This window comes from Dromiciops gliroides, chromosome 3 (genome assembly GCF_019393635.1).
Source record: "Dromiciops gliroides isolate mDroGli1 chromosome 3, mDroGli1.pri, whole genome shotgun sequence".
Classification (NCBI taxonomy): Eukaryota; Metazoa; Chordata; class Mammalia; order Microbiotheria; family Microbiotheriidae; genus Dromiciops; species Dromiciops gliroides.
The window spans coordinates 266,929,603-266,942,425 of NC_057863.1; the positions used below are offsets into that span (position 1 = coordinate 266,929,603).

Sequence of the window (12,823 nt, forward strand, 5' to 3'; positions counted from 1 at the left end):
GACTTCCAGATGCCAGGTAACTTCTGGACAGTAAAGTCACATGGTTTCTAAATCACATGCTTTCTCCTCATGGTGGAACTTCCCTGCAATATCTTTCCCAGCATAATTCCCAAGTGACATTGAGAATAGTTGAGCTATTTCATAGCTCTACCAATAGTGTATTGTTCTAGTCTTCTCATACTCCTACCTCTGTTCCTGTTTTTTTCATCTTTACCAGTCTTCATGGAAAATCAATTTGTGATGAATCTATGATCTTATGTGGGCATTTATAGTTTACAATTCTTTTTTTTGAATTTATTTTTAATTTATGGAATAAAACAAACATTTCCATGACATAGTATAATAAAAAAGATGATTGCAATATGAAACTGCAAATCTATTATGTACAACTTGCTATTCATTTTAAATATATAATAGTTATCATATAAATTTCTTTTTTCTCTTTTTTCCTTCCCTCCTTCCCTAGATAGGTACCAATAGGTGTGTGTGTGTGTGTGTGTGTGTGTGTGTATGTGTGTATATGTATATATATACACATACACACATATATGTACATGTAAAATTATACATGCTTCTATTTATCAGTTCTTTCTCTGGATATAGATAGCATCTCTCTTCATATGTCCTTTATAGTTAATTCTTCTTCTTTTTTTTTTTTGGTGGGACAGTGAGGGTTAAGTGACTTGCCCAAGGTCACACAGCTAGTAAGTATCAAGTGCCTGAGGCCGAATTTGAACTCAAGTCCTCCTCATTCCAGGGCCAGTGCTTTATCCACTGTGCTACCTAGCTGCCCCTTATAGTTAAGTCTTAAAAAAAAAACCACACACACACACAAAATGTTTATATATGGGTAATCCCTCTTCTCTGGATTTCATGGCACTGCTTTCTCTTGGTTCTCCTCCCACCTCTCTGACCACTTCTCAATTGCTTTTGCTAGATCATCAGTTATGCACACACAGACACAGACACACATACACTCTGACTATTTTTGTCTCTTTCTCTCTGTCTTTCTTCCCCTGATTTTATATGGGTTTAATTATCTTTGTGATTACTCTCAAATATATATATGGTGTGTGTGTATCTATCTATCTATTTATCTATCTATCTATATCTATATATATCCAGCTGTAGTGTTTTTCCCACTTCAAGTCCTACATTACAGACTGTGTATTAGAAATTTTACCTAGATATTCTCAGGTCTTTTGGATTCCGAATCCAGCTCTCTATCCATTGCACTGCTTAGCCATCACCATATTCACTAGTTTATTAGCTCCTCGAGGGCAGGGGACTTTTGACTTTTTCACCTTTGTCTTATCCTTAGTGCTTAGCACATAGTAGGTGCTTAATAAATACTTGTCAGTTGTTATAATTTAACTGCTTATCCACCTTGGAATTAATCATATCTCTTAAGTGTGATTTTTTTCCTTTGTAGGTAAAAGCAGCATTTAATGAGGAAACTCATCATTATGAAATTAGGACTATTTCAGGTTGCAAAAAATATGAAGAACTATTCATCTGCTATGGCCCTCATGATAACCACCGGCTGCTTTTAGAATATGGATTTGTTGCCATCAATAATCCACATAGTGCTGTTTATATATCAATAGGTCAGGTCAAGTTTTTTCCTGTGTAAATGATGAGAGTGAGTTCTTAAAGGCATTTTTATATAATCTCTAATAAGGAGAACATGTTTATGATTTATTGTCTTCTTTCTAGATCTGTTTAGTCAGGTCTTTAACTTGAGTTTGCAGTTTAAATTTGTAGTGAAAGAAAAATGAGATTCTGTGGGGAAGCTGATTAGAGGAAGGCTGCTATTGACAGAAAGCAGAGCAAAGTGTGAAAGGTGAAAATAATGTTAACAAGAGTTAACTTACTGCTATATTTATTTGCATATATTTTTTATTTGTACTAATAGATTATAAGCTTCTTGAGGGCAGGGACCATGCCTTGTTCATTTTTGTTTCTCCCTTAGTGCCTACCACTGTGTCTTGTTTGTAGTAGGTGTTCAGTAAATGTATGTTGAATTGAATAGAGAGGAAAGTGTGGAAATTATTGTACCAAGTCATGCTTGACTGAGCACTATTAGATAGGAATTTATTCAATGATAAATATTTATCAAGAGTCTTTTTTATATAAGACATTGGATTGGTTACTGTGGAAATTACAAAAAAGTATATAACCCAGCTTATAATTTAGAGAGACATATATTTTTCATTATGTTCTTCCAAATTGCTGTTTTCAACAGTGTTGTATATTTTATTTTATTATAACCTGGTAATCTAGTCAGACATCAACTCTTAAAGATTGAATGAAATTCCAAGAGGTATTTGTCATAACATAACAGAAGGTTCATATTCCTGGCCTGAAGCCATAGAACCTGCTTTTTGGTTGGTATTAGAACTCTTCCTTTTCTATGATTCAGGTCATGGTTTAAGATTTAGTGCACAAATACTGGATAAAACAGGTTTATTGATTCTAAAGGATATGGATGGTAAAGGAGATTATAGAAATCTTTTTTTTTTTAAACAAAGATATGCTTGAGCTCTTAAGTAAAATATTTACCTGCTCATTCAAGTTAAAAATGACTAAAATAATAAATTTTCAGCCTGATTCCAAGCTAGCTTTGAGACTGGCTCAGATGTTTCATATTCATAACATATTATTTAATAATAATATTAAATAATTTTAAGAGTTATAGTTTATATATTCTGACTCCTTCATTTTACCATTGAGGAGACTGAGGCACAGAGATGTAGGCCCCCAAAGTCATCTAATGATTTAATGGTAGAGTTGGGACTGAAATTCAGGACTGTACTCCAAGATAAGTGATTTTTTGCATTACTCTATGCGGCTGACAAAAGTCATTGGAGATAAGTAGGGGAAAATTAAAAACATTTTCTAGTTTTACCTATTGGATTAAAATCATTTTAATTTGAATTGCTTTTATAGCTTTAGCATTTATTATTCATATGGTACCTATGGTGAAACAAACAAGAAACTCTTATTACCTATTCCTTCTGATTGATTTGCATATTTGAATAAAGAATCAAAGTTGTAGATAATAAATCACAGGACAATGCATATATTGCAAGGGGCACTGGACTTGGAGTCAGGAGAGACTAGTGTTCAAATCTTATTTCTAAAACTTTACTAGCTCTAGGTCACTTAAGCTAACTGAGCCTTTTTTTCCTCATCTTACAGTTGAGGATTTTTTTTAATAGAAAGGGATAATAATATAATATTACAGTGCTGTAATGAAATGTGAAATATGAAATGTGATAGTTTATATAAAGTACTTTAAAAATTCTTAAAGCACTTTATAAATGCCATCTATTATCATTATTAATACTTTTTCTAGTAGTATTTCCATTACTACTACTAGTACTAACACTGCCACCATTATTGTGGTCTCTTGCCATGAAGTGACTTTGTGGATGGTAATAATCTTCCTGAATTGGGGAAGGGGAACCAATTTTGCTTTTGAATCTAAACTTCTTAGCTGCCACCAACTTCATTGTTATGTAAAGCAAATGATAACACTCTTATTAACATTCTACCACTATTGTCTGAATTATGCCTTAAATATATGAATCTTATCTCTTTTTTAATGAATCTGACCTTTATAAATACAGATAGCCTTGTTGATCACCTTCCTTCAGTGGACACGCAGATGAATAAGAAGATTTCCCTTTTAAAGGAACATGGCTTTTCAGAGTAAGTATCCTGCCTTAATGAAATTTTCATTTCAGAAAGTTTTCATGGCAAACCTTGGAGTAAATAGTTTTCATTTATATATATATATATATATGAATTTATATCTATGTATTTTAAATTTTTTCCCCTGATTACATGTTAAAACCATTTTTTCAACCTTTTTTTTTGTTTTGAGTTCCAGATTTTATGCCTCCCTCCCTCTCTTCCTCCCCAAGCAATCTGAAATAGTTTATACATGTAATCATGTAAAACAGTTCCATATTATTTTGTACAAGAAGACTAAAAAAAAGAAGGAAAGAAAGAAGGAAAGAAAGTGAAAAATAGCATGCTTTAGTCTGTATTCAGACTCTATCAGTTCTGTCTCTGGAGATGGATAGCTTGGATTCATCATGAGTCCTTTGGGATTGTCTTGGATCATTGTATTGCTAAGAATAGCTCAGTCATTCACAGTTCATTGTGCAATATTTCTGTACAACATTCTCCTTGTTCTGTTCACTTTGCTTTGCATCAGTTCGTGTAAGTCTTTCCAGGTTTTTCTAAAATCATCTTATTTGTCATTTCTTATAGCACAATAATATTCCCCCAATAGGGAATGGCTAAACAAGCTGTGGTATGCAATTGTGATGGAATATTATTGTGCTATAAGAAATGACAAATATCATAGCCTGGAAAATAGGTCACTCTTCCCTTCAATTTTCAATTATTAGCCACCACAAAAAGAACTGCTATAAATGTTTTTGTACAAATAGGCCCTTTACCCTTTTTTTTTGTCTTTGGAATATAGATTTAGCAGTGGTATTGCTGAATCAAAGGGTAGGCACAGTTTATAGTTCTTTGGTCATAGTTCTGAATTACTCTCTAGAATAGCTGGGTCCATTCACAACTCCACCAATATTAGGGTCCCAGTTTTCTCGTGTCCTCTCCAACATTTATCATTTTCTTTTTTTGTCATATTAACCAATCTGGTAGGTATAAGGTGGTATCTCAGAGTTGTTTTAATTTACATTTCTCTAATCAATTGAGATTTATAGTGTTTTTTCATATGATTATAGATAGCTTTGATTTCTTTGTGTAAAACTGCCTTTTCATATCCTTTTTTTTTTTTTTTTGGTGAGGTAATTGGGGTTAAGTGACTTGCCCAGGTTCACACAGCTAGTAAGTGTTAAGTGTGTGAGGCCGGATTTCAACTCAGGTTCTCCTGACTCCAGGGCTGGTGCTCTATCTACTGTGCCACCTAGCTGCCCCTTTTCATATCCTTTTACCATTTTATCAATTTTTATAAATTTCACTTAGTTCTCTATATATTTGAGAAATTAGGCCTTTATCAGAGATACTTGTTACAAAAATTTTCTCCATTTCCTGCTATCCTTTTAATTTTGATTTCATTGGTTTTGTTTGTGCAAAACCTTTTAAATTTTATACAGTCAAAATTATCTATTATTTTATAATGTTCTCTGTATTTCCTTTGGTCTTAAATAAACACAAGTTTTCTTCAAGACTGACTTGATTAATCCAGAAATATTTATTGAATATAAAACAAGGTACAATGCCAGGGCTTCTAGGAATAGAGGCATAAAACATAATTCCTGGCTTCTGGAAACTTAGGATTTATTTTCAGAGACCAGATGTATGTGCACACATAATGAATTAAATGACTATATAAGGAGTAGATGATGAGTGGTACAGGCGGTACTTTTCTGATGTAGTATATGTATCTTTATGATAATATGGTAGCAGTGGAGTCCCTTAGGACACTAAAAAAGCAGCACAACTTATTTAGCAGTGAATTTGAATTTCTTTAGATGTTTTATACTCTTATCAGTCCATATGTAGGAACTCATCTTTGAAGTCTATTAATTTGGTGGATATGGAAAAGGATCTAAGGAATATACTTTGAAGTTGATTCAGTGATGTAGTGAATAAAAAAGCAGTCTTGAAACCCACTGTAGATAAATTTTGCTTTGTGGATAATCTATGGCCAGTTATGCATTCAGGGTAAGTTTCTTCTCATTCCTACTTTACTCTTTTTTTTTTTTTTTTGCAGGGCAATGAGGGTTAAGTGACTTGCTAGTAAGTGTCGTGTCTGAGACAGAATTTGAACTCAGGCCTCCAGAATCCAGGGCCAGTGCTTTATCCACTGCACCACCTAGCTGCCCCCCACACACACACTTTACTCTTAAGCTTCCCCTTCTTAAGAAGAAGCTTGACATGAAGCTGACCTGAATATCCATTAAAGTAGAACATAATTAGGGAAGTAACTACAAGATTCCTTGAAAGATAAATTTATATAAGATTCAATGAAAGATGAAACATAGATAAGCTTGATAATCGACTCTGTGCTCATTAATATCTGGCAAGGTATAAAACAGGGAGATGTAGGCACACCAAAGGTTTTGCCATTGTCATAAAGGAGAATCAGCACAAGGTGCAAGTCTTTTTTCCTGTAGGTGATGATATCCCCCAGATGATCCTGTTTGTGGGTGGCATTGTCCTGATTACAGCAATCCCCAGATCTTAGGAAAGTCTCCTGAATGAGATTTGTAATCGCTCTAAAGAGTTTTCTTAACGATCCACGCAGGAAAAATACAAGGGGATGAAAAGTGACCTATTTTCTAGGCTGTGATATTTAGTTGAGTAGACAACCTGTAGAACTAATGTAAACACTGAGGATGGACTATGAATTGGTCTCAGAATTAGAACAAGAGGCTACATTACGTTTGAAAAATTGAAAAGTTATTTTAATGACCCCAACATTTTCTTTGAAGGGCCATCTTTTTAGGAACAATAATCGTCATCAATTTGGTGAATCAATAAGGAACAAAAGAATTTCAATTCAAGATTCAAGATTACTAAAATGGCAGTGGAATACTGCATGATGGGGCTGACATTGAGAAGGAGAAATGCTATAAAATGTATCATCAAAGAGGTGTATAATCAGAAAAAAATGGCTACTTGTATTGGGAACTAGGGATCACAGGATTACAAATATGGAGCTGGAAGTTACTTTAGAGATCATCAAGTTCAACCATCTCACTTTCCATATGAAGAAATTGAGACCCAGAAAAGTGAAGAGACTTGTTTAAGGCCACACTGCTGGTAATTAATTGGCAGAGCATGATATGAACTCATGTCCTCTTAATTTCAAGTCAGCACACTTTCCACTGTACCACATGGCTACAGTGTGTAGTCTGCAGGCTCCTCATGATACAGTTGATGTTAAGGTGAGGGTGAAGGCTCCCACCAGTGTGCTAGGTGGATCTCCTCTTGAGAATGTATGGGAAAACATGGATGAGTGTCACACAGTGAGTGGGCAGGCAAGGTTTGGCTCTGATCGCTGTCATTGGAAGGAATGCCCTTATGGATAAGGTCACAGATCCATTTGAATATTTGAGTAAATCTGCAGTAAAATATATTCTAAATCAAAGATTGATTGCTTTTGCATTGTTCATGTCATTTGTTCCCCTCCTTCTTGGGTTCATCCCCTTAATATAGCTAATCGGAAAGAGACTAATTCCTTTCTTTCCTAACTCTGACATAAACCTTCCCATCTAACTCCTGTTTTCTTCTTCTGATTGATGAGTGCTTCTGGACTTCCATTTGGAGGAGTATCCACAGAAGTCATGCTCACCTCTAACCTCTCTCAGTTCCTGCCTTTCTGGGCTACTTTCTCACCTTGCCCCACATGGTTATCTTCTTCCCATCCCCTTACTCACCAGTTCTTTTTTCTGTGTTGTCTTCCCTTATTAGGATGTAAAGTCCTTGAGGGCAGGAACTATCTTTTTCTTGTATTTGTATTCTCAATGTCTGGCATAGAGTGTTTGACAAATGCTTTGTTTAATCTGATTTTATTTATCATTTTACTTTTATGGATTTTTGACTTTTCCCTTCTTTTTCTCTGGCCCAAGATCACAGGCCATATATTGTTTAGCAGGATCTTAAAGAAAATTGCCATAATGATGTGTCATAATATACTGCAGTGAAGAACTCATTATTTCTACCACTCATGGTTATTTTTCTTCTTCAGGAATTTAACTTTTGGATGGGATGGGCCCTCTTGGAGACTGCTTACAGCCATTAAGTTGTTATGTCTTGGAATGGATGAATTGTAAGTTTCCCAATTGTGTTCCCAAGGTGTGATTGAACATATTGTTCATCAAGAAACCAGGGCTTCACTTTGTAGTTTTTATCAACAGCTCCAATTTGGAAGACAATGGAAGTTGATCAGTCAACAAGCATTTATTAAGTGCCTGCTTTGTGTCAGGCACTATGTTAATACATTAGGGATACAAGTTCAAAGAAAGTATGCACAATCCCTATTTACAAAGAACTTAAACTCTGATCAATCCACAAACATTTAATGTAGTTAAAACTACATTATACATGAAAAGTGTATAAATACCAAACATGCACAAGAGAGCTAAATACAGGATGGTTTGGGAGGAAGAATATTAGCACTTGTAGAGATCAGGAGAGGCTTCATGCAGAAGAAGATGCTTGGGCTCTGTCTTGAAGGGGAAAAAAAGGGACTCTTGGAGGCAGAGGTGAATGGAGAGTGCATTCCAGGCATAGATTAATGGCCAAAAAGGCAGAGATGGGAGATTGAATATTGTATGTGAGGTACAGAGAAAAGGCCAGTTTTTCTGAATCACAGAATGGGGGGGGGTAATGTTCAATAAATATGGAAAGAGAGTTGGGGTCTGACTGTTTAGGGCTTTAAAAGCCAAACTGAGGAGTTTATATTTGACCCTAGAGATATTAGGAAGCTCCTGGAACTGATTCAATAATGGGATGACATGTTAGGATCTGTGCCTAAAGAAAATTACTTTGATTATCATTACTTGGATGGTGTATAGGATAGATGAAGGTGAGAAGACACTTGAAGCAAAGAGAACAGGAAGGATCCTGATGCTATAATCTAGATGAGAAGTGACGAATTACTGAACTGAGGTCATAACTGCTACTCAAGTGAAGAGATCAGATGCTAGAGAGGTTGTGGAAGTAGAAATGACAAAATTTGGCAACTGATTGGGCCTGTGATATAAAGGACTAAGGAGCCTGGGGTAAAGTTGAGTTTATAAATCTTGGAGACAGGAAGAATGTGGTCCCTTTAATAGAAATAAGCAAGTTAGAAAGAAAAGAGTGGGGGGTGAAATTAAGTTTTGGATATATGAAGTTCAAGATATCTCCAAAACAGGTATTTGGAAATATCCAGTAGGTAGTTTCTGATGTGAGTCTAAAGCTCTGGGGTAAGACTGGGACTGGATGTATATATACATATGTGTGTGTATGTATGTATGTGTATATATGTGTATGTATATCTGTGAATCATCTGCATAGAGATGATAAAGACATTTGGGAAACACTGACAATGATGTCATACAATGTAGATAGTGACTCAGTAAAGAGGGCTGAGAAGTAGTGGTTAGGTAGGAGGCAAACAAGGAGAGAGTAGTGTTATGAAAATCCAGAGAGGAGAAAGTATTTGAGTGGGTGGTTATAGGGGCAGCTAGGTGGCTAGGTGGATAAAGCACTGGCCCTGGATTCAGGAGTACCTCAGTTCAAATCCAGCCTCAGACACTTGACACTTACTAGCCATGTGACCCTGAGCAAGTCAAATAACTCCCCCATATCCCCGAAAAAAAAAGAGTGGGTGGTTATCAATATCAAATGCAAAAGATTGGTTAGAAAGGAGGAAGACTAAGAAAAGGTCATCAGAAATTAGTGGAGTGATTAGTTTAGAAGCCAGATAGCAAAGGTTTGAGTGAGTGAGAGGGCTTTAGGCATTAATAGCATTTATTAGTAGGGTAAGTGCTTCCTCTCTATTGAAGAATAGGGGACTTATGAGTCACGTAAGATAGGTTGGAATCCTGCCTCTAGCATTTATTAGTCATGTAACCCTTGGCCATAACCAGGGGTAAGTTCTTTGAGTCTCCATTTCTATAATTTGTGGATTATATAGGTTTTTTTTTTTTTTTTTTAGTGAGGCAATTGGGGTTAAGTGACTTGCCCAGGGTCACACAGCTAGTAAGTGTTAAGTGTCTGAGGCCGGATTTGAACTCAGGTACTCCTGACTCCAGGGCCGGTGCTCTATCCACTACACCATCTAGCTGCCCCCCTGGATTATGTATTGTAAAGATTCATTGTGATGTTCAAGTGAGAGGTGTAGTAAGTGCTTTATAAACCTTAAAGTGCTATTAACAGCTATTATTATTATTATTGTTATTATTTCTTCTATTCTTATTAGAATTTTATCTTCCACTAATTCATGGATTTGTGTTTTTTTTTCTATTCAGACCTAAATTAAACTAATTAGTTTAATGAAAGGATGTACTGCTGAAACTACTATCTCAAAGGTCACCAGTGGTGTCCTAATTATCAGTTCAGTGGCTGTTTTTCAGTTTTCATCTCCTTTGACATCACACCATAAATCTACTCAACTCTGCTAACTTCCTTCTCCATGCTTCAATATGTCCTTTTGGCCTGTTGTGTTTGTGGAATTTATTTCAAGACTCACCTTGCTCCCAGTCTTCTCTCTCTTTTGGGGGATTCCAAGTACCATTGTTCATGAGCAAATCACAACTTCTCTCTGAGACTCAGTTTCTTTACCTTTGAACAAGGGGCTAATAATAGTTGCATCATCATCATCCTCTTAGCATTGTTGTAGGGAACAGATTTTGTGTAGAACTCAAAACACTATCTGAATTGTTGTGAAACTGTCACCATTATTGTTATGTCTCCTGCTCTCTACTTCCACTTCTGATCTCCTTGTGAATGTATTTTTTAAAGAAATGCTTTCATGCTTTAGAGTGTCTGATCCAAGTGTTTCATGGAGGACTTAGGGGTTGTTTAGAAGAAAATAAGAAAGGTTCTGTGGGTTTATATTGAGACATAGCTCTTATATTTCCCTTCTTGTAAGTGCTAATGTTACCATGTTAAATATTTTGGTTCTAGTACATGCTGGAAGAAAGTGCTTCTAGGTGAAGTAATTTCTGATACAAATGAATGGAAGAGTTTGGTCTTGTCCAGAAAAATATGCTCTTATTTCATAGACAAGACTAAAACTGCACTTCAGAAGGTATGTTTCTGAAACATGACATTCTTTACTTTTTTGTCTTAATAGTATTTCTTTTTTCCAATTACGTGTAAAGATAGTTTTGAATATTCATTTCTGTAAGATTTTGTGTTCCAAAATTTTTTCCCTCTCTACCCCATCTCCAAGACAGGGAGCAATCTGATGTAGGTTATATATGTACAATCATGTCAAATATATTTCCACATTAGTCATGTTGTGAAAGAAGAATCAGAACAAAAGGGAAAAGCCATGAGAAAGAAAAAACAAAAAACAACAAAAAAGTGAAAATAGTATGCTTTGATCTGCATTTAGACTCCATAGTTCTTTTTCTATCATGAGTCTTTTGGAATTATGACATTCTTTTCTTAAAAGATCCTGGTTGGGTTAAACTATTCTTTTTTATCTGCATATGAAATATATGAATAGTAGGCTTTGCAATGCTATTCAGTTGATTATTTTAATAAAACAAGGTTGGAGGAATCTTTTTGCATGTGGAAAGAATTTTAATAATCATATATATTACACATATCAATAGAGCTTTATAAACAGAAATATTTTGTGTTTAGGAATTGGCTTTGGTCTTCCATTAAAACAATGATTCTCACATTTTCCCACAGTGGTAGATGCCGTCAGCTTAAATAAAGCTTTGGCAGAATGCTTGTAGTAAAATCTTTGAAAATTATTCTTTTTAACTCCTATTAACAAATGACAACGTTCATTTAAAAATAAACTTGGAGTATTTCAAGGCATTTTTGCAGCACAGTTTGAGAAACACTAGATTAAACTATTTATTTTATGTTCCTAAATCAACTCAGTCATTGGAAAATTCTTCTGGAATTATTACTAATATTGATATTTACATCACTTCTAGATTTCCCATATGAAGGATGAGGAAGCCGCCCTGAAAGACCAGTTAACTTTGGTAGAGAATTTATGGGTAGAAGAACTAAAGATTCTTCAAGTGTCTGCAGATATTCTAAAGAATATGCATCAAGAAACCACCTGACCTGACCAGGGTTATTTGCTCTGCCTTTGTGGTGTGTGACTTTTGTGGGATAATCCTACAAATCCTACATAATCCTTTGATTATGCGTTTTGATGACGTTCTGTTGTTTGCAAAAACATCACCTTGTCATGAAGCAATTATTAAGCACTTCCTGTGTTCCAGTCTCTATGTTCAGTGCAGAAAGCACTACTATAAAAGGAAGATAGTCCCTGTCTTCAGGGGGATGCATTCTATAGGGGAATATAACGTGTTCACAAATAAGCAAATATCAGATATATTCAAAAGAAATGGGGAGCAGCAGGAAAGGGGCACTAGCAACTGGGTAAATCAAGAAAACCTCTTGAAAGAGATGGCATTTGAGCAGAGCCTTGAAGGGGTTTAGGGGTTCCAAAAGTACAAGGAAGGAAGAACATTCTAGGCTTGGGGTGATAGTTGGTGAGAAGATGTGGAGGCAAGAGATTGAATATCACATTCAGCAAGATGTCACACACATGTGATATCTCGTATGGCCCAGAAGAGGGCTGATTTGGCCAGAGGACTGTGGAATCAGCCTGGAAACTTAGGCTGGATGGAGCTAGATTTTGAAAGGTTTAAAGAAGGCTGATCCATACAGATCCACTTGTCTTCAGTTCTTTGCTACCATTTAAAACACATGCACACAATATACATGTATTATTAGTATATTATAGTAAATATTATATTAATTGATGATCACATCATTATATTAAATACATTAATATATAATATATTGAATATATCTTAAGAGGTAGCAAAGGACTAAAACATTATACATACATGCATGTACACACATGCATATTCACATATTCACATATATGTTATATACATACACAGAGAAAATTCATTTGTGTGCCTTTAGAATAAGACTACTACAGACAGTACTTACAATAATATAAACAGAAACAATATTTGAAAGTCATACAGATTCTAATTATAATGACCAATCTTGGCCTCTGAGAACAGATGATGGAACACACCTTCCTCTTCTTGGTTAAAGAGGTGGCAGACTAAAT

General features: G+C 35.2%; 1 protein-coding gene across 1 annotated transcript in view; it reads left to right on the forward strand.

Moving 5' to 3' along the window:
* The window catches only part of SETD4 (SET domain containing 4), a 51,926-nt gene extending 39,438 nt beyond the window's left edge, over positions 1-12,488 (forward strand). Inside the window, exons 7-11 of the mRNA XM_043996322.1 lie at positions 1,433-1,607; positions 3,633-3,714; positions 7,739-7,819; positions 10,666-10,789; positions 11,658-12,488. Coding sequence (XP_043852257.1) covers positions 1,433-1,607; positions 3,633-3,714; positions 7,739-7,819; positions 10,666-10,789; positions 11,658-11,792 — 597 coding nt within the window. The 3' untranslated portion in view covers positions 11,793-12,488. The remainder of the gene's footprint in view (positions 1-1,432; positions 1,608-3,632; positions 3,715-7,738; positions 7,820-10,665; positions 10,790-11,657) is intronic.
* The last annotated feature ends 335 nt before the right edge of the window (positions 12,489-12,823 follow it).